Here is a 27,293-nt window from a genome sequence, read left to right on the forward strand (position 1 = left end):
ATCTTTACATGAATGCTCTATCATAGACCTGCAAATTGATCCCGTCTCCACTTGTCACTTAATGTTTGGTAAAGCTAGAATTTCATCGATCAAGCATAATTCGTATGCAAATAAGTTTGTTTGGCAAGCATTGATCAACTAGCCATATGTACTGTATTTTTTTATTTAACAAATACGAGAACTCTCTTACATAAAATATATTAATATTACATGCTATACCACATACTAACAATAAGCTTCTATTCACATATACCACTTGCTCGAAGTTTGTTTCTGATCCGACACATTTGTGCCATAGCATCACTGATGTCCAATCTTTCTCTAGGCAACTCTACTGAGCAAGCAACACCAATTTCTAAAACTGACATTAAACTTTTTTCAATTTGGACGTGATTCCTTTTGCTATCCTCATCATGACAATCACTCTCTTGAACAAGAACAGGATCCAAAACCTCTTCCACTTTCTCCGGCAGAGCTGCCTTCACAAAGTTATGAAGGTTTGAAGCTCCCTCAAACATGTTATCGGTTGGTCGCTTTCCTGTAAATATTTCCAACAGGAGGATACCAAAGCTGTACACATCACCTTGTGTCCACACTTCATGTCCCATGCCATATTCTGCATTCCACAATTCAGAACATTATATTCTAATTTTCTAGTGAAGTGCTAAAAGCCCATTTCATATTTGAAAATTTTAAAATAAATACTGCACAATCTTAAAATACTAGCTAGGAAAAAATAAACAACTGTGTATTTACCTGGAGGAGCATAACCAATAGTTACCTTGATCCCTAAAGAACTTGATTGATTTCCCGAAGAATTTTCAGCAGTTTTTGGGAGGAACCTCACCAAGCCGAAGTCACCTACATGTGCAACCATGTCCTCATTGAGAAGAATATTGCTGGGTTTGAGGTCGCAATGAACTATTGGCGTCTCACAATGATGATGGAGATAATCCAGTGCCATAGAAACATCAATAGCAATATTCAACCTCTGAGAAATTGTTAAGCTCCTTGGCCTCTGACTTGTCTCACCAATTGTATGAGTTGGATGCAACCATTCCTCCAAGCTCCCGTTAACCATGAACTCATAAATTAAGGCCTTGAAGTCGTGACCGCGATAATCAAAACCAGAACATGCCGAGAGTACTTTGACAAGATTATGGTGTCTAATATTTCTTAAAGCCTCGCACTCAGCAATAAAACTTTTGACAGCAATTGTTTCACCTTGCTCAAGTACTCCTTTATAGACAGACCCAAAACTGCCCATACCAATCAAGTTGACAGAGGAAAATCCATCAGTAGCTTTGAGAAGACTTTGGTAAGAGACTGAGAGAAATTTTTCTGAATCACTTGAAGTCCGCTCTATTTTTGCCCTCTGTGGCCGACGGAGGTACAAAAAGACTAGTGCAAAAGTAACCCCAAGAATCCCACAAACCAGAGAAATTATCAATTTCATTTTTGGGCTTAATCCTCCCTTGTTGGAATGTTGGAGTTTGCACTTGGGCAAATGTAATCCAGGAATTCCCCCACAAAGCTTGCTATTTCCTTCAATCGATGTGGCAGTTGCATTCCTGAAAACCCCCTTCATTGGTACCATGCCCTCAAAGTTGTTATAAGATAGATTCAAAGATTGCAAAACTTGAAGACGCTCTAAGAATTCTGGAATCGAGCCTGACAAGTTGTTGCGAGAAAGATATAATTCTTTGATTCCTCTTAGTGAACTCAGAGATGATGGAATCGTCCCTTGAAAGAAGTTTCCTTGCAGGTCTAGAGATTCAATTTTTATGCAACTACCAAGACTTGTTGGAATTTCCCCAGACAGCATGTTTTGAGAAACACGAAATTTCTCCAGATTTATCAAATTTCCTACTTCTTTGGGAAGGAAACCAGTCAACTGATTTTTAGAGAAATCCAATTCCACATAGGAAGATGACAGACCAATGACTTGAGGGGATATGATACCGCTGAGGTTGTTATTAGCAAGAATCAAGGTAATCAATTTCTGGCACTCACCTAGACTTGAGGGAATATTGCCGTCAATTTTGTTACCGGCTAAACTCAATATGGATAGTTCACTTAAATTCCCAAATGACGACGGGATATAGCCGGAGAGATTGTTAAAACCCAAATCTAATTCGTACAACTTCCAAAGCTTTCCCACATCAGTGGGGATGCTTTCTGAAAATTGGTTCTGAGCAAACCAAATGCTCTCTAGGTTAGCCAGATTTCCAATCCCATGGGGGATGCTTCCTGATATTTTATTGTGTTCTACATGCAAGAATACAAGAGAAGAAGACAAGTTGGCCATGCATTGAGTTAAATTGCCCCCAAAATTGTTTGTATCGCACATCAGTTGTTGTAAACGGGTGGCATTAGTCAGATCGCAAACAAAGCTCAAGTCATCGATTTCCCCCCTTCCAAGATTGTTGTAAGCAATATTCAAGGACTCAAGATTAACTAAACTTTTCAAAGAAGGAACTTTCCCCTGAAATTTGTTTCCTTCCATCCAAAGACAAGTTAGAGTTGAGGCATTAGATAACGAAATAGGAAGAGGTCCAGTAAATTTGTTGTGGCCGACCCCTAAATATTCTAGACTTGGAAAGACAATACCTAGGTTTGGAGGTGAAGTGCCTTGGATTCTGTTAGCCGTAACTTCAATGATACAAATGGAAGAGAGATTATAGAGTGAGGGAGGGATCACATCTGAGAACCTATTACTACCCAAACCAAGAACTTTAAAATTGGCCATATCTGAAATAAAAATGCATCCAACCAATTTTCCCGGCGATCATGGTCTCTACTTGGCCATATCTGAATGAGGGAGGGATCTCTCATTCTGAATGAAGGAGGGATCTCTCATTCTCTCTGTGATTATGGTCTCTACTTGGCGATATCTGAAATAAAAATGCATTCAACCATTTTTCCCTTTCGTTTTCATGATGGAAGGTCAAATGAAAACGAAATTCTGACTGATGCATGTATGTTTTCTGTATCTAGACTTGGGGATCCGAGTAAGGCCAAGGGGAATAGGAACTGCATGGAGCAATGGCTCACAAATGAAGGTGCTGTACACACAGCAAAGATGGCTGCAAGAACTCGGATCTACAAAATGAGAGGTAAATCAAATCCCTCCACTGCGTTAAAATTAAGCATGGTTTAATATCTCTGAAAGTCATAGAGATATGTGAAATGTTTCTGTCATGCATTTATAGACCTAAAATTTCGTCAATGCTCATGTAATTTTCTGTGTGCTTGCATGCCTCCATGTGACAAATACTGAGACAAAAACTGTGCATGATACTGGATCTGTGACACGGGTTTGATGAATGTCCACCTCTGTGTTGCCTGGACCACCCCCATACTTATATGTAAAACAATATTTTAATGAAATATGAGAGTGAGTGAGTGAAAGATAAATGTTGATGAATGGATGACTGAACTCAGCCTCAAATTCTTTTCTGCATTCGTGTACATGATGAATGCTCAGATAAATGTTGATGAATGGATGACTGATGAATGCATATTTTTGTATCTTTATTGTTTCATATATAGAAGAGTAAGGTTTATGTCACCCTTCTTTTTCATGTATTTTTTATTCTTTTTTCATGTACCACGAGGAGTTAGGTTTATATCCCCTGATTATGTGTAACTTACTTTTTGTTATTAATAAAATTCTCCTCGTACCGTCGAGGCTTTCTGAAAAAATAAAATAAAAAAGAAGCAATAAACTACTATGGAACGCTTCCCATTTTCACCCAGGGATGAACCTCTCAACATAGAGCAGGAATTCCAATATAGGTTTGAAATTTGATGAATACTTTCCACAACTTTGTTTTTTAATTTTTATTTGTAATTCTTTCAGAGTGTTCGTCCTGTAATGTTTGGCAAAGCCAGAATGTCATTATTCAAGCATAATTCGATGCAAATAAGTTTGTTTGGCAAGCATTGATCAACTAGCCATTTGCACTGCATTTTTTTATCTAACAAATACAAGAACACTTTCACATAACATCAATACTATTACATGCTATACCACATATTAACAATAAGCTTCTATTTTCATATACCATTTGCTCGAAGTTTGTTTCTGATCCGACACATGTGCCACAGCATCACAGATGTTCAATCTTTCTCTAGGCAACTCCGCTGAGCAAGCAACACCAATTTCTAAAACAAAGATTAAACTTTCTATGATTAGGACGCAATTCCTTGCCTTCCCCTCATTAGGATGATTGCTCTCTTGAACAAGAACGGGATCCAAAACCTCTTCCACTTGCTCAGGCAGAGCTGCCTTCACAAAGCTATAAAGGTTTGAAGTTCCCTGAAACATGTCATCGGTCGGTCTTTTTCTTGTAAATATTTCCAACAGGAGGATGCCAAAGCTATACACATCACCTTGTGTCCACACTTCATGTCCCATGCCATATTCTGCATTCCACAATTCAGAACATTAGATTCTAATTTTCTAGTGAAGTGCTAAAAGCTCATTTCATGTTTGAAAATTTTAAAATAAATACTGCACAATTTTAAAATACTAGCTAGGGAAAAATAAACTACCAAGTATATTTACCTGGAGGAGCATAACCAATAGTTCCCTTGATCCCTAAAGAGCTTGATTGATTTCCCGAAGAATTTTCAGCAGCTTTTGGTAGGAACCTCACCAACCCAAAGTCCCCTACATGTGCATTGAGAAGAATATTGCTGGGTTTGAGGTCGCAATGAACTATTGGCGTCTCACAATGATGATGAAGATAATCCAATGCCATAGCAACATCCATAACAATATTCAACCTCTAAGAAATTGTTAAGCTCCTTGGCCTATCATTTGTCTCACCAATTGTATGAATTGGATACAGCCATTCCTCCAAGCTCCCGTTAACCATGAACTCATAAATTAAGGCCTTGAAGTCGTGACCACGATAATCAAAACCAGAACATGCTGAGAATACCTTGAAAAGATTACGGTGTCTAATATTTTGAAAGCCTCGCACTCAGCAATAAAACCTTTGTAAGCTCCGCGATGAACGAGGTTGAGTACCTTGATGGCAACTGTAGTTTCACCTTGCTCAAGTAGTCCTTTATAAACGGACCCAAAATTGCCCATACCGACCAAGTTGGTTGAGGAGAATCCATTTGTTGCCTTTAGAAGACTTTGGTAAGACATCTGGGGAAATTTGTCCGAATCACTTGCAGCTTGACCCTTTGTGTCCCTCCGTGAGCAATAAAGGTACAAAAAGGTTAGTGCAAAAATGACTCCAAGAATCCCACAAACGAGGGAGAGAACCAATTTCATGGTTAGCTCAATCCTTCCTTTTTTGCATGCTTGAGTTCGCACTTTGGCAAATGAAACTCAGGTATGCCCCCACAAAGCTTGCTATTTCCTTCAACTGATATCGCCGTTGCATTCTTGAACGCTCCTTTGATCGGCAACATGCCCTCAAAATTGTTATAAGATAGATTGAGAGATTCCAAAAATACAAAACGTTCTAAGAATTCTGGAATTGTGCCTGACAAGTTGTGAGAGAGAGACAATTCTGTAAGACTTCTTAGTGAACTCAAAGTTGACGGAATCGTCCCATTGAAGAAATTTCCATGCATGTCTAGGTACTCTAATTTTATACAACTAACAAGACTAGCCGGAATTTCACCGAATAACATGTTATCAGAGATATCTAAATACTCTAGATTTATTAAAATTCCTATGTTCTCTGGCAGGGAGCCTAGAAAATGATTTTGTCCTAAACTCAATCTATACAAGTTCAACAGACCAACGATTTGTTGCGATATGATACTGCTAAAAATGTTGGCACCAAGAGATAAGATCCTCAAATTCTGACACTCTATTAAACTTGGCGGGATAGTGCCTTGAAGTTTGTTGCCTTCTAAGTATAACTCATTTAATTGACTTAAATTTCCGAAAGAGGATGGAAGATTGCCAGAGAGAGAGTTCCTACTCAAATTTAATTGATATAACTTGTGAAGCTTTCCTACACCAAGGGGAATGTGACCAGAAAATTGGTTCTCAGACATCCCCAAAACCTCCAAGTAAGCCAGATTTGCAATCTCATTCGGGATACTTCCTAATATTTTATTTTGATTAATATGGAAAATTCGAAGAGAAGAAGATAGGTTTCCTATGCATTGAGGTAACGTGCCCCCAAAATTGTTGGTAAAAATTTGGAGTAATTCTAAATGGGTGGCATTGCTCAAATCGCGGAGAAAGGTCAAGTCATCAATTCCCCCACTTCCGAGATGGTTGTCAGCAAGGATTAACCACTTAAGCTTATGCAAATTCGTCAAAGGAGGTACCTTTCCATGCAGTTGGTTAATTCCATCGAAAATTCAATTAGATTTGACGCATTAGATAAGGAAACAGGAATAGATCCACTGAATTGGTTCCGGTTAATGGAAAATGTTTGGAGACGCGGTAAGACCATACCTTAGTTTGAGGGCAAACTCCCTTGTTTTTCGTTGAATACCATAGAAATAGACCTGACATTTTCAACCCGACCCGACCCAACTGGTTAAAATTAGTATTCGAGTGAGTGATAAACGGGTCGGATGGTTAACGGGTCATTTTGAGTGAACCTGCGAAACCCATTAGTACGTTTGCAATTCTCAATTCAGCTTTTGACATCCCACAGCATCTGCAATTCTTCGAAATCCCGAACACCCACTCCGCTAGCAGGGGTGAAATTTGCTGAGGGAGAAGAGGAATTGCCAAAGGTTGTTTTGTCCAGCGCCGGCGGCAATTACATTGTGCTGACTTTTTGGGTTGTGGTTGAATTTGCATTCGTCCAAGCTTATCCAAATTAATTGTTGTATGTCGATTTTGTTCCTGAATCAAAGTTTTGTTTTTGTTTGAGCTTAATTGCATTTTTTTTTTAATTTGTTTGTTTGTTAACCTGGTTAAAAAAAAAAAAAAAAAATTGTTAACAGGTGAAACGGACAATCCGTTAGCTTAACGGGTTGGGTTCAAGTGACCCGTTAGCTTAAATGGTTAAATTTGGATGATCCGTTAAATTAACGAATGGGATTGAACCCGACCTAAACTCAATAAACCCGACCTGTTTACAGGTCTGCATAGAAAGGTCTGTGAGAGAAGAGAGATTAAAGATTGAGGGAGGAAGCATGCCCGAAAAGCTATTTTCACCAAAATAAAGAAAGCTAAGAATGGTCATTCGGCCAAAAATATCCGGGACTGTGCCACTTAAATATGCGGAGAACCCTACAAGAGATGATAAATTGCTAAAAGGAGGGACTCCCCCTGTAAAGTGGTTACCGTGTATGCTAAAATATCTTAACTTTGACAAGAGGCCGAACTCACTTGGAATTTTTCCCATCAGCACATTGGAACCAAAACCGAGCCTTAGGAGGTGAGAACAACGCGACAAGTTGGTGGGAATTTCTCCACTCAGTGAATTGTTGTTTAACCGTAGGTGTTGCAATCTGTGCAGACGGCTGAATTCTGGGGAAATTTCATGGCCTAAGCTGTTTGCTCGGAGATCAATGACTCTCAAAAAACTCAAGTTCCCAACATGCGGTGGTATAGATCCTGCAAGTTTCAAGGATGGCAGGCTCAAGCTTGTGACCCTCTTATGACGACGACCACATGTAACGCCATGCCAACAGCAAAAGTGGATGGTTTCATTCCATGAAGTCAAGACTTTAAAAGGGTCATGAGTTAGGCTAGCCTTGATTTCAAGCAAAGCGAGTCTATCTGTCTCATTTCCCGGAAGGGCGAAACAAGGAAGGCAAGAGTGAAGAATGAAAGCATGCATAAAAAAGGATGACAAAAACACTGCAGAAATGGAGTTGTAAAACCCCATCCCCATGATGATGATATTTGTTTTGTGTGGAAGTTAAAACTCAATTTATAAAAGAGTATAGCAGGACTGATTGTTTGTCTAGCAGCTTTAGCAGAATCCAATTTATAATCATAACCAGAGTGCTCCGTACGCGTGCCGTGGACCTACAGCCACCGATATCGGAATCGATGAGGGATAGTTTGCATTGACCCGACCAAAAAAATATCACTATTTTCTTTTTAACTTAATTATACGAATAAATTCAATTTACATCTAATTTTGTGAACTAATATTAGGAATATTTCACTTTTTTTTTTAAATTATTGTATTCATTCTTCTTTAATTTTTTTTTTTTTAACGAACGATATGGTTCAAATTCACCTTTAGTGAAAATTGAACCTAAGACCTCTTACTTCCAGTGAAGAGGAATATTACTAGATCATAATAATAAGTGGCGTATTCATTCTTTAACTTAAAACAAATGAAAAAAAAAATAGAGATATTGGTTTTGAGTGAAATTTTCTCTTTGATTATAAACAGTATGACACAGTGACTTGCTTGATTTTATTTTTTATATTTTTATAGGACAGAGTGACTTGCTTGATGAATGTGTTTTTGTTGAGAAATTTTTATGAATACCAAAAATACAAGTTATATGGTGTATTATTCTGCGTGTTATAATAAAAGTTGGTGATAATGTTGACGTATGTTTCTTTTTAGGTATATTAATAAAATAACAAAGTTATGTTTTATAATTGAGTGAAATAATAACATCACATAATCGTGCTCGGATACATAAAAAATTGCTCATTCTTGTTCATCGATTGTGACATCCCGTCCCGGGATTTTTAAAAACGTACTAGTGAAATGACATTTTAGCCCCTAGTTCGTTTCGTTATTTGGTTTTGGTTGTTTTGTGTGGTGTTGGCAAGCTGAGGGCCACACACACACACTGTCTCACTGTCTCCCTCTGTCTCTCTCTCTCTGTGAGTTCCCCGAGCCCCATTCCCTTTCCTCCTCTTCGAAAACGTACGGACAAACCCACAACCACCCTAAACACTAACAGATCGAGGGAACCAAGGACATATTTAAGCTCGTGAGGTCGAGGGGAACACAACCGTAGCAATTTCAGGTGAGAAACATTTTGTTTTCACGTCGTTTCGAAGTGGTCCGAATTGTGTACTGTTCATGCAAAGTTTGTACATTAAGTTTTTGGGTTTTCTGAGCTTGTAGATGTGTTGGTGAGGTCCCAAGGAGCCTCGGAGTGCTTCGTTGGACAAAATTGGACGTCGGGATCGTCCTGTTCTAAGTTGGTCGGTTTTGGAGAAATTGCACAGGTATAATCTCTTAGTTTTAGCCCTTAAAACTTGTTGGGACTTGTTCTTCTAGTCTAGGGCTTTCATTTGGTCCAAAAATCACGAAAAACGGTTGAAAAATGAGTGAGAAAACCTGAGTTGCAGGTTTTCCCAGGTTCCGGCGCCGGCGACGTTGCCGGCGATCGAAGGAAGAAGGCGACGGAATATTCCGTCAATTCTGACGGAATATTCCTAACGCCGTTAACGGAACCGGTTAGTTTTAACGGAATATTCCGGGGTTTTAACGGAATATTCCTGACGGCGTCTGTTGACACCGTCAGTGTGCCTGGCACGTGGCCGCGCGTGGGGGGCGCGTAGGTCCGTGCCTGTGCTGGCGCGTAGGTCCGTGCCTGTGCTGGCGCGTGGGGGCGCGTGCGGGGTCCAAAATTTTTTTCTAAAAATATGGTTGTGACCCTGAGGTTGTGTAGAGCACGTGGGTATATTCATTTGTCCATTTTGAGCAATGTATGAGAAGTTATTACGAGAAACGGGTTATGTGCTTTAAAGTTAACGTTTTTATAGTTGTTTCGCATCTAGGTGACACGTACCCAGAGGACGAGCGTGCACATGCGAGACAGGGGGGCTACGACCCTTCTACATACCAGTGAGTGGGCTTTTGTTTTCCGTATATACCTATATACATTTATATTCCCAGAATTTGATTAAAAAGGGTTATTTACATTATGCCATGCACTTTATTATTATCGTTTATGCATCATTGCATGCATTATTTGTGGCATACCTATACATATGCATATGTCATATATATTTATATGTGGGTGCTGTGGAGGCATAGGTAAGTGCCAGGTAAGCGTTAATTAACGATTGCATTAAATAGTGGATAGAGATGCTTAGAGAGCTCATAACCTGCACCCCCGGTGTTAGTGCTCCCGCCCAGAGTAGGGCACAGTCCTTCACGTGTTGTTCACCTCCCGCACCATACGCTCAGCTGGGATCCAAGCTAGGTGCATAGGCTTGTCGTACAGACCACAGTAGGTGGTTCCGACTCGTAGGTGACCCGCGATTATTCGCACAGCCCTCACGTGATCGTAGCACTAGAGCGTATATACGTGTTACACCCAGGCCTGTCGTACAGACCCCTTTAGGTGGTTCCGACTCGTGGGCAGGTTTAGATGTGGAGTTGAGATTTGAGCTCTATATGCAGCCGTACAGGTCACGTTAGGTGACTCCGGCTGCCAGAGGATTGTGTGATTGATATGACTCATACCTGAGTACTTGCATATCATTATGAGATTTTGACATGGCATATATTGAGCATGAATGATATACCCCTGAGCATGATTGGCATATCTATACATACGTATATATGTTTATTTTCTGGGAAGTATACAGGTTTTACGGCGAGGGGTTAGATTGTATTTTGCTAAATGGTTTTAAAAGAGCTTTGTTTTTGCCCACTCACGCTTTTGTTTTGCGCCCCTCCAGGTTCTAGTTGCTTAGCCGTTGCGGTGGTTTCCCTTGAGAGCTTTTCGGCGTTCTGACAGACACTCCCCATTGTAGGGTCGCCTTCGGGCGTACTACTGTTGTTGTTTTATTTGGACTGCTATAGACCTGCTCTGAATTTGTATCGCACTAACTAGCACTTATTCTAGTACTTGTATGCTAGTTTTTAATTATTCGTACTTTTATATTGCTACTTATTAGCTTCCGCACGTGCACATGGCTACGTCACCTTTGTGTGACGGCCAGCACGCTCCGATCTCGGTCGGGGTGTGTCATCGATAGTATTCCAAAAAAAGAAAAAAAAATATTTATCATTGGTTTTGTACAATGACAATTGCTAATTTATGTGTAGTGTTGTGTCATTTATTTATGCCAACAAATAGTGTAGGTCTTCTGACTCCTCTCATTCCGGATTGGTGCGTGTTTGCGTCATGTGATTGGATTAAGGATATACACAAAAGAATACAGGTAATGCTAAGAAGAATAAATTTATAAATAAAATTTACAAACTAAATGATGTGTCACTAGTAAAAATCATCACGTTTATCAAAACTTAAATCATAATTCAATTATCAACTTTCATATCATTTAGTTTACAAGATTTTATCTACAAATTTAATTTTCCTAACGTTATCTAAAGAACAAGTAATGGAAACTTTACCACACTAGTAGAGAAAAGAAAAGAACAATTACGGTCACTTCATACCATTAGTGTATAATTTAGTAGTAATTTTATAGGTTTGTAAGTAAGATTTCTTAAATGAAATCCATCTTTAAGGGGATCAACTTTTGTGCATCAACATTTGGTTGTAAATTATCTGATTCTAGATTATGGAATATTTCGACTTGACTTGGCATATATGGGTCAACTATATTGTCTCGAGTATTGGACAGTGCCGTGGTAGACTGGTGGATACAGCTGGCATTCATCAATTATTACTGGCCTACCAGCTTCAAATAAGTGTTGGAAGATAGCTACTACATGTTTTGATTCTATTTTCTTGCTTAACATACAAGTTAAGTTGGAAAAAGTTTTTGCTACTACACTTTGAGATGGTCAAGTTAGTGTTGGAAATTGCCATCTAAATAGTTTTAGCAGTTTGGATTTCAAATTAGAAACATTTGTTCAAAATATCAAACTGATACAAGTTGTAGCAGCTAAAAACAAAATAAAACGAAAAGAAAAATTAATATACAGGGACCACACCCTAGTAATTTAATCCGGAAGATCTGCACATCGTATTTCGGATCCGTGACATCCTAAGGTCCAAATTATACTTCTAGACCAACATACTAAAATTTCATTACGATCCAACAGTCGGATCTCCGTCAATCACGAATTCATGTGGCGGTCGACGTTTTATTTTACAAATTTACAAATCTAATTCGGGAAGATCTGTACGTTGAATTCCCGATCTGTAAGTTCCAAAAGTGCTCAAATATTACAAATAATAGCTTATTAAAGTTTGATGACGATCCAATGGTCGGATCGTCGATTCATATAATGACCTAGTAGCAGTCTCTAACAAAACTATGTTCAAGCAATGAGATTTTGTCAATCAGACTTCACATATGGAATTGGGGTATCAAATTTAGCCTAGGAAGGTCAGGGGTTACCTCGGCCCACGCAACGACGCACACGGCGGCCGGCCGGCCGCCCTGACTCGTTGGAAAATTTAACTATTTCCAAAAATTACCAAATTATACAGGAATGTAGATCTCAATGAGTGGAGAAAGTTTCATACTTGTGGCCAAGTCCAATTTTTCCGGGAAACACCTCAAATTGCCCACGAACCGCCAGAAACCCTTGATTTTGGGTGTTTTTGATTTGACTCCAAAACAACTCTGACGCCCCAACCAATGCATGGGCTTTGTTCCTAAGGTTGAGGGGAGTCCATTGGTGGTGGTGGTTGATGGTAATCGTTGTCAGATTCGCCAGAAAATGGGGAAACTCGCCGAACAACCCGGAACTTTGTGGCTTCGATTTGTAAAATTGGGTTTGAAATTTAAAAATCTAACATCACAGGGACATTGGGATCACCGAGAGCTTAACATAGACACTGGAACCATTTCGAACAGATGGCGGACGGAGGAGATAGAATCGGGTCAAGGAACCAGATCGGGTGGAGAAACCGGGTTGGCCGGTTCTATCCTTCTCCCTTCCCTCATTTCCCTCCTTGCTTTCCCCTCTCATTGGCTGCTGCCTTCCTTCTAATAATCTGATTGGTCACTAAAGAAAAAAGCTGATTGGTCTTTTTCTTTCTCTTGATTTTCTGATTGGTCCCATAACCCATTAACTGATTGGGTCGAATCCAAGCCCTTGATTGGTTCTCATTCCCACCTAGTGGGAGTTTAATTAATTTAAAAACTTTAGTAAAATGACTTTAAATGTCTGTAACTATATTGTTATAATCTGGACTTGCAAACAGTTTTTGCCTATGCGCTTGTGGTTTCGAGATCTATTTGAAAACCTTAATTGTGACCCCGAAAAGTCTACGAATTTTAGATAATTAATTTCCGATGTCCTCCCCCAATAGTGCAAAAGATCCGATGTCCTCCCCTAGGATCAATCTAATCTTTCAGCAGCAAGTATTTTTATTTATTGGGAGTTTTAACGAAAAACTCGTGGTACTGTTCATTTTAACGAAAAACCATATTTTTACACTAAAAGTCAAATATAGTACTATTCACTTTATCCTTTATTTTGTCCTTATCGTTAAAACTCAAAGTTTTCAAGTCATTTTCATTAGTTTTCCTTTCTATTTATTTCTTAACTTTTTAAATGTTTCACACCTTAAGTTGTAAGAGATTTTAAATGCAGCTATGCACAATGTGCCACAAAACCTGAAATAGTCATTTGCTAATTGGTACATGTGGAAACGTGTTTGCCCTGTCTGATTTCGATAATCTGCAGTCATTTTTGTGCTGATGAATCTGTACGTCGTTTTACTGCTCACGTGTTTTACTATACGACTATTAGATCAGCGTAGAACTTTAAAATGAGAGGATGAAAAGCTGAGCTCCTCTATATGGCTATTAACATGCGTGGCTGGGGTGAATGTTTTGGTTACTGGGATGAAAATCCTATTGTTATTGACAAATTTCCTTTGCTTTGTAGATTTATGGGCCAATTGTGTTTAGAGTGGATTCTAGGGTTGCATTTGACTGCGTTAGTATCGTGCCACTTGCATTTGAAGGCTAAAGAGAGTTTGAGTAGCGAAGTGTAGAGATGAAATTGCTTACTAATTGATGAGTTTGTAAGTTTTTCCGTCCTCATTTGTCCTGGCTTGGGAGGGAGCTCGAGGATTTTCTTACGTCCACGTGTACATTTTATTTGTTTATTATGTAAAATATTTCATATGATGCAGATGTGAAAATTAATTCGAAAATCGAAATTGACATTAGTTTATAAATTGGAACCTTTTCATCTCCCTTAAACTAGTATCATCCTTCATTGAAACATAACATATAAGCACTCCATCACCACCTTCTCCTTTCACACCATGGTGGATTTTACGGATTTCTCAACCACCATTCTCTTTCTCGCAAAGTACTTTTATGACAATGATACATCGTCATGGTAGAGTCTCAAGCCAATGAAACTATTATAAATCATAAGTTTTTCTCCATTTGATATCATGTCATCAGCACGAAACGCGATGAAGAGGATACAAAATGTTCAAACTCATTTCAGGACAGAGAAGGAGTAAGGACCCAAAGGAAGAGACAAATACAACCATCACAAACCCACCACTTAAACCCCAAAACCGAAACCAAAAAGAATTCGCGCTCCCTCACTCTTTCGACAGCCAACAATGGCGAACCTGAGGACGACAATGGACTCAGCCTTCTGGGACTTGAACATTTCTTCGCCTCAGACCCTTAAGGGCTCCGCCAAGGCCGTTCCCGTCGACCCATTTCCTCTTGAAGGTACACGAGCCAACCGAGCCCTTACGATTCAGCAACTGTCTCTTCTGGGAAATGGGTTCCCTTTGGGTGTTATACCTTCCTACTCCCCCACTTCTAACAGGGACTTGGGTTCTTTCTCTCTCCAGTCCCTCTTGCTCAGACCAGCTACCTCTAAGGCTCTAACTGGTACACTGCTACAACTTCTTTGCTTAGTATTGCCTATTGGGTTTTCTCAAATTTAATTTATTTTTCGTTTAATGGATATTCTTTTTCGTTTTACGTTTTTCCGTGGATTGGTTTGTGGTTTGTATGGTTACTGAGAAAATGATGGGAAATGGGTGTGATCCGTTTGTTGTTTGTTTGGTTGCCGGGGATGTTTGGAGAGAAGAGCAATTGAAATTGTTGTTATGGGGTTGAATTGGGTAAAGAAAAAAGGTTAGGAAAGATAATTTGGCTCCTGTTTCCCGAGAAATGAACGTATTTTTTGTTCTCCAAATTCGTATTTTTGTAAACGATTTTTATGTTACTAATTGCTAAGGAGCCTTTGCTTCTAAGTTTGTTTTGGTTCTTTGTTTGATATTTAGGAAGATGTTGGTATATATTCTATAAGCTTTGGGTTATTGATGAATTACTTGATGTGAGAATGAGAGATTGAGTGGAAAGCTTGACAGCCGAACAAAGCTTGTTTGCCTTGTTCTAGTGGTATAGCACATAAAGCATGAATTTTTTTTTGTTGCCTCATTATTTTACTGATTTGCAAGGGGGTTCTTATGTTTTTCGAGAGCATGAAAGTTTCCTTTGCTTTATCACGTTTATCGGAGCACTGGTTGGGATTATTCAACTTTTCTTTTTACGGGACTTCGTAGGTGAAAAAGTTTGTTTCGATGTTTTGAAATTTGAAAAATATCGTATCTAATGAATGTACTGTGTAAATGCATTGAATTTGTGAAATTACTGATCCAAATGCATTGAGTTTTGGGCAGTTCCGCCCGAAGAAACTTTTTTCTTCTATTAAAGCTGAATTTACTAATGATGAGATGGAGGTCTCTACATTCAAAGATAGCGAAGCATGTCTTGGACAAGTCACTTTATTCATTTGGATTATGCACACAGCTTCTTTTGTCTCCGTCATCATCCATAAAGTTGAGCACAGAAGGGAATGGTGAGAAAAAAGGACGCCGCAACAAATTGATGATCTTTCACACGGCACACATTTGCTTTCCTAGTTTTGACCTTTAATCAAATTGTTTAAAGAGTCAGAATTCATGTTATCTTTTGTTTGCCGAGTTCTTGAAGCGAGTTTGAGTGATTTATGGGTGTAGGTGGATGATATGTTTACTGATTGCAGCTGTTAGGTTTAATGTTCTTCCTGGGGTTTGTTCATGCCAGGTTGATCCGTTGTAGTATAATCGTACTGTGATTTTTTATCTTTCATAGGACAAATATCTCATATAGGAATTACAGTTAAACATTTGCAATTCTAGGGATGTATCTATTGTTGGTATTCTAAAGTTCACTAACTCAATACCAAAATATGTGGGTGATAAGTTTACAAACTCTATCACACCTCTCACTTTCACTCTCAATAAAATTGGACAAAGAAATAGAGAAAGGAGGGAAGCGACAAGCTTTGAAAAAACACTTGGACTTTGATATATGAAAAGAGAGTTTACAAACTCAATAGCTTACAAGCTGAAAATGAGAATGGGAAATGGGATTTGGATGATATGCTCTAAGGCTTAGCAAGATGGTCTATTTATACAAAAACTGAAAAAATAAACAATCCAACAATACATATAATGAATGATGGTGTTCCACATCTTTACACCCTTTCAAACACATGCAGCAACTTTGATAGTTGGCATACACATGCATTGCATCATGGCAGGTTGTAATAACCACCTTACAGCAGCTCACATCTCTGCTGTCTTTCAATCTCCTTTCGGCTAACACATGGAGGAAGCAATGATCTTTGTAGTTGCTGAAAAACACCCTGGAAAGAAACTGACAGCTTGTTTTAACCATTAACAACCTGTTTTTATTTGATTTTCCAACACACCTCCTCAAATTAAAACGCCTTTATCCCTAGCATTTCACGTAGCAACTTGAATGGCTCAACTGGCAGTGGCATTGTGAATATGTCAGCCACTTGTTCCTTGGTGTGACAATAGACAAGTTCGATTGTCTTTTGCTTCACATGGTCCCTCAAAAAATGGAACCTGGTATCGATGTGCTTACTCCTTCCATGTTGGACTGAATTCCTAGCAAGCTTGATAGCTGAGATGTTATCCACATGAATCACAGTCGATTCCACTTGTGGATGACACACTGACTTCAACAGATTTCTTAACCAAATTGCCTCACACACGGTTGAGGCTACAGCAACGTACTCGGCTTCACACGATGACAAAGCAACAATTGATTGCTTCTTTGAAGTCCATGAGAAAGCTGTTGATCCTAGAAAAAACACATAGCCAGTTGTGCTTTTCCTTTCATCTTGGTCACCTCCCCAATCATTATCTGAATAACCAAATAATTTTTCATCTTCACCAAAATTATAAAATAGACCATAGTTTAGAGTACCTCTTATGTATCTCAAAATTCTCTTGGCGGCCAGCCAATGAGACTCCCTTGGTGTTTCCATGTATCGACTCACGAGTCCAACACCATAAACTATATCAGGTCTTGTGATTGTAAGGTACCTTAGGCTTTCAACCAAGCTTTTGTACACGGTTGAGTTTACAAACTCACCTTCTCCTTCCTTGGACAGCTTCAATCCAGTTGCAACTGGAGTGTTGACAATATTGCACTTGTCCATATTGAATTTCTCCAATATATCTCTCATGTACTTTTGTTGAGAGATGTAGATACAGTCACTTTCTTGCTTTACCTCTATGCCAATAAAGTATGACATTAATCCATTGTCATTCATCTCGAATTCACTGAACATGGATTGCTTGAACTCATAGAACATTGCTTCATTGTTTCCTGTAAACAACAAGTCATCTACATAGAGACAAATAATTAAGAACTCCCATTTTTCACCGTTCTTCATGTAAACTGAATGCTCGTATGGACATTTCTAAAATCCATTTTGGTGAAGGTAGTTGTCAATCCTTGAGTTCCAAGCTCGTGGTGCTTGCTTGAGGCCATACAAAGCTTTCTTCAAACGATACACCTTATCTTCTTTTCCTTGTACTTGGAAGCCTTCTGGTTGTTCCACGTACACTTCTTCCTCAAGAACTCCATTAAGGAAGGCTGACTTGACATCTAATTGATAAATTTTCCATTTGTGTTGAGCGGCAAGAGAGATTAGTAATCTTACCGTGTCAAGTCTTGCAACTGGAGCATAGACTTCATCATAGTCCACTCCATACTTCTGTTTGTAGCCCTTTGCTACAAGCCTTGATTTGTATCGATCCACACTTCCATCTGCAATGCGTTTGATCTCGTAAACCCACTGGACACCAATAGCCTTCTGATTTGGTGGGAGCTTTGTTAACTCCCAAGTGTCATTCTTCTCGATGGCATGGATCTCTTCTTCCATGGCTTTCTTCCAACAATCTTCTTCCACAGCTTCATTGAATGAGAGAGGCTCATGGTCTGCATAGAAGCAGAAAAAATTGGTTTCTTCTTCTTCTTGTCCATAAATCTCTGTGAGACTCCTTAACCTTACTGGAGTTGAGGAGCTGCTTTCCTCACTAGATGTAGGACCACTCCTTGCAATTCTGTGCACTGGAGTTGTTGTGATTGTTTGAGCAGGCTGTTGCTCAATAGGTGGTACAACTTCTGGTTCTTCAAAATCAGTGGAGACGATCTTCTCTTTACTGACTTCTTTGTTGTTCCACTTCCATGTCTCTTCCTCACTGAAGATGACATCTCTACTAACCACTAGTTTGCCAGTTAGTGGGTTGTAGAGCTTGTATGCCTTGGACTCTTCACTATAGCCCACAAACACACACTTCTCACCTCTATCATCAAGTTTCCTCCTCTTGGCTTCTGGAACTTGAGCATATGCAACACACCCAAAAATTCTTAGGTGTGTAACATTCGGCTTGTATCCACTCCAAGCCTCTTGTGGTGTCATCCTCTTGACACTCTTTGTTGGACATCGATTCAACAAATAAATCGAACAAGCTACAGCTTCTGCCCATAACTCTTTTGGCAAATTCTTCTCCTTAAGCATGGACCTTGTCATGTCAAGGATGGTTCGATTCTTTCTTTCGGCTATCCCATTTTGCTGTGGGGTATATGCAGTAGTAAGTTGATGCCTAATTCCTTGCTCCTTGCAGTATGCTTGGAAAGCATTGGAGGTGTACTCTCCACCTCTATCTGATCTCACAGCCACAAGTTTGTGGTTACTTTTAGCCTCTGTGAGTGCCTTGAACTCCTTGAAAATTTTTAGGGCAGCTGACTTCTCCTTGAGAAAATAGACCCAAGTCTTTCTACTGAAATCATCAATGAAGGTAATAAAATACCTATTACCTCCATAAGACATGGGATCCAATGGACCACATATATCTGTGTGCACCAATTGCAGTGGTGCCTTTGCTCTCCATGTATCACCAACAGGGAACGATAGTCGTGCTTGCTTGCCAAGCACACAACCTTCACATACTTGGCGTGTGGCTTCAATTTGGGGTAGACCACGAACCATTCCTCCACTTGACAGCAACTGTAGGCCATTGAAATGAAGATGGCCAAATCGAAGATGCCATTTCCATGACTCATCTTCCATTACACCGATGTTGCAGCTTCCAATCTTTGTGTTCTAATTCAACGGAAACATCCGGTTCTTTGACATTCGAACATGTGCAATAAGCTTTCTCCTTGCATTCCTGAGAGTGAGAAGCATGTTCTCCATATGTATAATGTACCCTTTCTGGAGCAGTTGACCAATGCTCAGAATGTTGCTCTTCATACCTGGTATGTAGTAGGTATCAGAGATGTATTCTTCTCTACCATGCTTCTGGATGATCTTGATCTTCCCTTTGCCTTCAACTGGCAACTTTGAGGAGTCACCAAGACTTACAGATCCATAGGCCCCATCTTTGAGTTCGGCAAAAAACTCCTTCTTTCCACACATGTGATTGCTTGCACCAGAGTCCAAATACCAAACATCTTATTGGCTACTGGAATCATGGTGTGCTAGCAAGACTGTAAGTTCCATTTTTATGTGAACATTCATTGGCATAATGTCCATATTGCTTACAGTTGTGACACTGGATATGCTCCTTTCCTCGAGTAGATCTCCACTCCTGAGACTGACCTTGATTTTGTGCATAGCCTCGACCTCTTCCTCGGGCTCGTCCTCGGCTACGGTTGGATGAACTCCCACGATGTGAGTTCCACTGCCCACGACCTCCATTTGGTTTGTCAATATTCAACTTTGACTCCAAAGCTTGCTCTAGCGTTGTGGGGCTTGCATTCTTCTGAATGTGTTGCTCGTGAACTAGGAGGGATCCTAGCAATTCCTCTGTGCTCATTGTCTCCAAATCCTTCAATTCCTCAATGACAGTCACCACATGCTCAAACTTAGATGTGAGTGACCGGAGTATCTTCTCCACAACTCGTACTTCATCGAGTCTCTCGCCATTTCTCCTCATCTGATTTACTATCGCAATGAGCCTTGTGTGATAGTCGGAGATGTTCTTTCTTTCATTCATGTGAGCAGTTTCAAAATCTGCTCGAAGTGACTGTAATCTCACTTTCTTGACCCGATCTACTCCTTTGTAGATTGTACTGAGTGTATCCCATACTTGCTTGCTCGTTGTTGCTTCTGCAACCTTCTCGAACGTTGAATCTTCCAAACCCTGGTATAGAAGATACAGCGCCTTTTGGTCTTTCTTTCGTAAGTCCTTGAGAGTGTTCCTTTGATCCGCAGTATATACGGCTTCTTGCTCGGCAGTGGGTACAACATACCCACTACTGACAACTTCCCATAGCTCCTGTGATCCAAACAATGCTTTGAATTGGATGCACCATCTTTCATAATTTTCTTTCTTCAATGTGGGAACTTGGAGTTGCACTAAGTTGGACGCCATAACTGCTGCACCTGCCAGAATGGTATTCTGGCTCTGATACCAATTGTTGGTATTCTAAAGTTTACTAACTCAATACCAAAATATGTGGGTGATAAGTTTACAAACTCTATCACACCTCTCACTTTCACTCTCAATAAAATTGGACAAAGAAATAGAGAAAGGAGGGAAGCAACAAGCTTTGAAAAAACACTTGGACTTTGATATATGAAAAGAGAGTTTACAAACTCAATAGCTTACAAGCTGAAAATGAGAATGGGAAATGGGATTTGGATGATATGCTCTAAGGCTTAGCAAGATGGCCTATTTATACAAAAACTGAAAAAATAAACAATCCAACAATACATATAATGAATGATGGTGTTCCACATCTTTACACCCTTTCAAACACATGTAGCAACTTTGATAGTTGGCATACACATGCATTGCATCATGGCAGGTTGTAATAACCACCTTACAACAGCTCACATCTCTGCTGTCTTTCAATCTCCTTTCGGCTAACACATGGAGGAAGCAATGATCTTTGTAGTTGCTGAAAAACACCCTGGAAAGAAACTGACAGCTTGTTTTAACCATTAACAACCTGTTTTTATTTGATTTTCCAACATCTATATGAGATATTAATCACTTGAACATATACCAGATTAAGTCAGTATGTATAATCTTATAAGTATTATTCCTAATTTCTTAATTGTTGAAGAATAAGGTCTCTAGGATTGGAATGGAATGGATAAACTACTATATTCAGGTTATACTAAAGATAGAGGTGAATGATTTTTCATATTGAGGGGATTAGAAGGGGGATAAGACATGATGGAAAATAATCCCTTCTGATCCTTACCAATTTGGCAGATTAGAATGGAAAATAATCCATCTCCTACCTTCAAGTAACCCACAATTATTTCATTTCTTTCGTCAACATACCTTGAATATAGTGGGTTGTCCATTTCAATCCAATCTTAGAGACCAATGAGGCCACAATTTTTTCATTTCTTTCCTGAACATACCTTGGATATAGGTCATATATATCAGCATGCTTCAAACGTCTTAATTTACAAGTTTCTTATATTTACCACTTTTAAATATAGGTTACGTGGCTTGATAACATTGCATATATGCACTGCACCGAACATAGATAAAAGTCGAAAGTTTCATGTCTGTAAATTAAGAGCCATGTACTGAAAAAGTTAATGTCTGTCCTTTAACATTGCACATGTGCTCCCTAAGCTGTGTTAGTGAAAAAGTTCATGTCTGTACCTTTATTTCCTTCATTTATCTTCCTGTTTAAATTATGAGCCATGTATTAAATTTTCTCAACCTTTAAGATGTTTGCAGCTTTCTTACCATGATATTACACTTGAGGCTGCATGACTTGAACTGTTCGTTGACCGTAAAGGAAAATACTGGGATTTGCCTGAGTCAATTTCCTTAGATATGTCATCACTTGTTTCCGAATCTGGATTGCAGTACCGCATTGGTGTACATAAAAACATCCAGGCAGTTAATTCCGTAGATGGTGAGGCACCTACTTCTCTAATGCCTGGATTCTGAGCAAAGGCTCCCTTTTGTTATGAAAAAAGTTGAGATCTTTGGAGGCGAAATGAGACACGAAAAGACATCATGATACAGAAAGAAAAGGGTTGGTTTTGGCGGCCATCTTATGATGTGCGTCTTAAAGAACCTCAATCTTCAGTATCTGGAATTTTTGGTAATTTTACACGTTACTCATATTTTCTGTGATAACTTGTATTATCTCATTACATTTTTGTTGGAAGTTTCATACCAATACTCAGGTGCAACATCGTATAACTTTTTAGCTTATACATTTGCCTGTTTTTATACATGTATACATGTTTTGGTACGTCTTAGTTTCACTTATATTGTATGTGTAGTTTTCTACTTTAATATTAAACCCAGTACATGTAATGAGTATGTCACCTCCTTTCATCTGTTCCGTGGTTGTAGATGTGCCTGCTGTAAAAGAAACATCATAAATAATAGTAATAAAATATAATTCTAGAGAGAAAAGTTCTAACAGAACAATTCAATATTTTTGTTTTGTGTTTATGAGTCCAGGTCCGTTGCCGACAGTATGCAATCTCTTAAGGTTTTTACTTTTACCATTTCCTGATGTTTGCACCAGAGAAGGCCAGATACGGAATTCTATAATTGTAAAAATTAATGGGTAGTCAACCTGGTCCTTGTTAGTGATATAGTTCCCTTTTATTTGCAAATGAAATTGTAATGCCATTTCTCACTTTTCCTTCTGGTCAATGGTGGCATTACATTTTTGGTGGAAGTTGCACTGCCTGGTTTCAGGATGAGTACAACCCAGTGGCAGTTAATATGAAGGGAGACAAGGACAATTCTAGGAGCAATACGAAGAGAAATCCATTCAGTGCTGTTTTTTTTGGCTCTCTCTGTTATACTTTCAGCACGGGAAATTTAGAGAGCTCTACGGTGATCTAACCAGGATTGATTCTCATCTGGATATTTGTTCAGCTTCATCTTTGACTAAAAGGGTTATTAATGTTTTGAAGAGTTCCTCTGCTAATAGTGTAAAAGATCCGACGTCCTCCCCTAGGATCAATCTAATCTTTCAGCAGCAGGTATTTTTATTTATACCTTACCTATTTAAATGTTGTGCACCTTAAGTTGGAAGAAAATTTTTAAATGCAGTTATGCACAATATGTTACAAAACCTGCATAGTCATTTGCTAATTGGTACTTATGGAAGTGTGTATGCCCTGTCTGATTTCGATAATCTGCAGTCATTTTTCTGCTGATGTATTTGTACAGTCGTTTTACTGCTCATGTGTTTTAATGTACGACTATTAGATCAGCGTAGAACTTTAAAATGAGAGGATGAAAAGCTGAGCTCCTTTATATGGCTATTAACATGCGTGGTTGGGGTGAATGTTTTGGTTACTAGGATGAAAATCCAATTGTTATTGACACATTGCCTTTTCCTTGTAGATTTAAGGGCCAATTGTCTTTAGAGCGGATTCCAAGGTTGCACTTGACTGCATTAGAATCATGCCACTTCCACTTGAAGGCTGAAGAGAGTTTGAGTAGCAAAGCGTGGAGATAAAATTGCCTACTAGTTGATGAGTTTTGTAAGTCTTTATGCCCTCATTTGTCCTGACTTGGGAGGGAGCCCAATGATTTTCCTACGTCTGAGTGTACATTTTCTTTGTTTATTATGTAGGATATTTCATATGATGCGGATGTAAAAATTAATTTGAGAATCGAAATTAACATTAAATTTATAAATTGGAACCCATTCACCTCCCTTAAACTAATACCATCCTTCATTGAAACATATATGAGCACTCCAACACCAACCTCTCCTTTCACACCATGGTCGATTTTGCGGATTTCTCAACCACCAATCTCTCTCACAAAGTACTTCTATGACAGTGATACATCGCCATGGTAGAGTCTCAAGCCAATGAAACAATTATAACTCATAAGTTTTTCCCCACTTAATATCATGTCATTAGCACGAAACGCGATAAAGAGGATACACCATGTTCAAACTCATTTCAAGACAGATAAGGACCCAAAGGAAGAGACAAATAAAACCATCGCAAACCCACCGCTTCAACCCCAAAACCGAAACCAAAAAGAATTCGCGCTCCCTCACTCTTTCGACCGCCAACAATGGCGAACCTGAGGACGGCAATGGACTCAGCCTTTTGGGACTTGAACGTTTCTTCGCCTCAGACCCTTGAGGGCTCCGCCAAGGCCGTTCCCGTCGACCCATTTCCTCTTGAAGGTACACGAGCCATGTACTGAAAAAGTTAATATCTGTACCTTTAACATTGCACATGTGCTGCCTAAGCTGTTTTGGTGCAAAAGTTCATGTCTGTACCTTTATTTCCTTTATTTATCTTCCTGTTTAAATTATGAGCCATGTATTAAATTTTCACAACCTTTAAGATGTTTGCAGCTTCCTTACCATAATATTACACTTGAGGCTGCATGGCCTGAACTGTTCGTTGACCATAAAGGAAAATAATGGGATGTGTCTGAGTCAATTTCCTTAGATATGTCATCACTTGTCTCCGAATCTAGATTGCGGTACCGCATTGGTGTACATAAAAACTGTGGTCATCCCCAGGCAGTTAATTCCATAGATGATGAGGCACCTACTTAATGCCTGGATTCTGCGCAAAGGTTGCCTGTTCTTATGAAAAAAGCCAAGATCTTTGGAGGCAAAATAAGACACGAAAAGACATCATGATACAGAAAGAAAGGGGTTGGTTTTGGCGGCCATCTTATGATGTGCGTCTTAAAGGACCTCATGCTGTGGTATCTGGAATTTTTGGTAATTTTAGACGTTACTCATATTTTCTGTGATAACTTGTATTATCTCGCTACAGTTTTTTGGAAGTTTCATACCAATACTCAGGCATATCTTATAATTTTTAGTTTATACATTTGCATGTTTTTATACATGTATACGTGTTTTGGTACCTCTTAGTTTCATTTATATTGTGTGTGTAGTTTTCTACTTTATTATATTAAAAGCCAGTAGACTTAAGGAGTATGTCACCTCCTTTCATGGTGTTCCGTGGTGGTAGGTGTGACTGCAGTAAAAGAAAATAATAGTAATAAAGAATAATTCTAGAGACAAATTCTAACAAAACAATTCAATATTTTTATTTTGGGTTTATGAGTCCAGATCCGTTGCTGACAGTATGCAGTATCTTCAAATGTGGCATTACATTTTAGGTGGAAGCTGCACTGCCTGGTTTCAGGATGGGTACAACCCAATGGCAGTTGATATGAGGGGAGACGAGGGCAATTCTAGGAGCAATAAGAAGAGAAGTCCATTCAGTGCTGATTTTTTCGGCTCTCTCTGCCATACTTTCCAGCACGGAAAATTCAGAGAGCTCTACAGTGATCTGACCAGGATTGATGCTCGCCTGGATATTTGTTCAGCTTCAGCTTTGGCTAAAAGGGTGATTAATGGTTTGAAGAGTTCCTCAGCTAATAGTGCAAAAGATCCGATGTCCTTCTCTAGGAACAATCTAATCTTTCAGCAGCAGGTATTTCTATTTATTCCTTAACTGTTTAAATGTTTCGCACCTTAAGTTGTAAGAGATATATTAAGTGCAGTTATGCACAATGTGTTACAAAACCTGCATCGTCATTTGCTAATTGGTACTTGTGGAAACGTGTCTGCCCTGTCTGATTTCAATAATCTGCAGTCATTTTTCTGCTGATGTATCTGTCCGTTGTTTTACTGCTCATGTGTTTTAATGTATGATTATTATATCAGCGTAGAACTTTAAAATGAGAGGATGAAAAGCTGAGCTCCTTTATATGGCTATTAACATGCGTGGCTGGGGTGAATGTTTTGGTTCCTGGGATGAAAATCCAATTGTTACTGACACATTACCTTTCCTTTGTAGATTTATGGGCCAATTGTCTTTAGAGTGGATTCCAGGGTTGCACTTGACTCTTTGAGCGGGAAACATGCCCCACGTATTGAGGATTTCATATACAGCTTGAGCTACTCCTTGAGACTTTTACAATCAGGGAAGGTCGTTGCTTGGTATTCCCCATAAAGAAAAGAAGGGATGATTGAGTTGCGCTTATTCGAGTTTTAACCTCCTGATTTTCATTTACATGTTGAAAATGTATGTTTTGATGTGTATCGCATTTAGGTAATTTAGCTTGACAGTAGAAAGTGAGAAGGCTTCGGGTTCAGAATGTAGTTACAAAGATTTTGAGTAATACTGTTTTTATTGATCGAAGGGAACATATTGTCATCTGCAAGCAAATAGTAATTCTGTGTTTATTGATCAAATAAAATACGAAGGAAAAGTTAGTTTTACATAAGAAACATTGCTAACTTGACATGCCAATGCTGCTCGGTATGCTTCTTTCTAATCCGACGCAATTGTGTCGCGTCACTAGTGTCCAACCTCTCTCTAGGCAACTCCGCAGAGCAAGCAACGCCGATTTCTAAAATCGAAACAATGATTTCTTCAAATTAGATGCCAATGCTGGTGATATTCTCGTTAATGTGATTGCTAGGATTCATCGGATCACCCTCAACATTTTCTTGAACAAGAGAGGGATTGACAATATCTACCACATCGCCTCGTGTCCAAACTTCATGTCCCATAATATATTGTGCTTTAATCCATATTTTAATTGATCACAAACGCTAGCTAGTTAGGTTTTCAAACAATTAACATACAAAGCTAAAGTTGGGGATGTCTTCAGCTTTCAAAAGAGACCTTTTGAGACTAAATCGGAGTTGATTTAGTCGGTCAAAAGTCTGATTTTCTCTGCCGTCCAAACGACTTGATAGAAAAATCTGGAATTTTGACACAATCATCTTGAAAAACTCACAAACATCCTCCAATTGGATTCACTCCAAAATTCGTCCATTTGTTCACTTTATGCTCAAGAGGGAGTTGCATATCCTACATTGAAAATACATAATAAAGTATCAAAATTCTATCAAAATAAGCAATAAAATATAACTAAGAATATCGTAAAATATATGATATAATATTGATTCATCAACTACAATGAAACATTTGCACCGGTTTAGAACATTGATAGCTTTGGCCACACAAAAGGGATGGAGTTTGTTCTAGCTAGATGTGAAGTTTGCTTTCCTGAATGAAAGAAGAGGTGTTCTGCTGTTGCCTTAACAATCCTACATAGTTCTTCCAATTACTTACGAATTACCC

The 27,293-nt window shown here is 39.0% G+C and overlaps 2 protein-coding genes and 1 pseudogene across 5 annotated transcripts; 1 reads left to right on the forward strand and 2 right to left on the reverse strand.

Annotated features, from left to right (window-relative positions):
* Nucleotides 1–216: 216 nt before the first annotated feature.
* On the reverse strand, nt 217–2,606 carry LOC148695533 (receptor kinase-like protein Xa21). The gene is made up of 2 exons (XM_088697707.1): nt 757–2,606; nt 217–616 (listed from the first exon to the last, which is right to left on the reverse strand). The coding sequence occupies exons 1-2, from the start codon at nt 2,504–2,506 to the stop codon at nt 240–242; spliced, it is 2,127 nt and encodes a 708-aa protein (XP_088553833.1). The 5' UTR covers nt 2,507–2,606; the 3' UTR covers nt 217–239.
* A 1,433-nt stretch (nt 2,607–4,039) lies between these two features.
* On the reverse strand, nt 4,040–4,766 carry LOC148695534 (putative LRR receptor-like serine/threonine-protein kinase At3g47570 pseudogene; annotated as a pseudogene).
* Nucleotides 4,767–14,375: 9,609 nt separating this feature from the next.
* LOC148695535 (protein TRIGALACTOSYLDIACYLGLYCEROL 4, chloroplastic-like) lies at nt 14,376–26,431 on the forward strand. Of its 4 annotated transcripts, XM_088696419.1 has the most exons (9): nt 14,414–14,722; nt 21,913–22,285; nt 22,654–22,762; nt 22,878–23,186; nt 23,554–23,693; nt 23,786–24,355; nt 24,530–24,907; nt 25,315–25,631; nt 25,998–26,431. In XM_088696419.1, exons 7-9 carry the CDS (start codon nt 24,736–24,738, stop codon nt 26,151–26,153), a joined length of 645 nt encoding a protein of 214 aa, XP_088552545.1. In that variant the 5' UTR covers nt 14,414–14,722; nt 21,913–22,285; nt 22,654–22,762; nt 22,878–23,186; nt 23,554–23,693; nt 23,786–24,355; nt 24,530–24,735; the 3' UTR covers nt 26,154–26,431. The 4 variants fall into 4 exon arrangements, with proteins under 4 accessions (XP_088552546.1, XP_088552545.1, XP_088552544.1 ...); XM_088696420.1 differs by lacking the exon at nt 22,654–22,762 and having other exon boundaries at nt 14,376–14,722; XM_088696418.1 differs by lacking the exon at nt 14,414–14,722 and adding an exon at nt 15,321–15,698 and having other exon boundaries at nt 21,913–23,186.
* The last annotated feature ends 862 nt before the right edge of the window (nt 26,432–27,293 follow it).

The sequence above is a fragment of the Pyrus communis genome, chromosome 7, assembly GCF_041283825.1.
Source record: "Pyrus communis isolate YQ-2024b chromosome 7, ASM4128382v1, whole genome shotgun sequence".
Taxonomy (NCBI): Eukaryota; Viridiplantae; Streptophyta; class Magnoliopsida; order Rosales; family Rosaceae; genus Pyrus; species Pyrus communis.

Coding starts and splice junctions, on each gene's coding strand:
- LOC148695533 (XM_088697707.1), bottom strand. CDS start 2,506: ATGGAAGGAAACAAATTTCAGGGGAAAGTTCCTTCTTTGAAAAGTTTA. Junction 617..756: donor TATTGGTTATGCTCCTCCAG/GTAAATACACAG, acceptor TGTGGAATGCAG/AATATGGCATGGGACATGAA.
- LOC148695535 (XM_088696420.1), top strand. CDS start 24,736: ATGCCTGGATTCTGCGCAAAGGTTGCCTGTTCTTATGAAAAAAGCCAA. Junction 24,908..25,314: donor TGTGGTATCTGGAATTTTTG/GTAATTTTAGAC, acceptor ATTACATTTTAG/GTGGAAGCTGCACTGCCTGG. Junction 25,632..25,997: donor ATCTAATCTTTCAGCAGCAG/GTATTTCTATTT, acceptor TTTCCTTTGTAG/ATTTATGGGCCAATTGTCTT.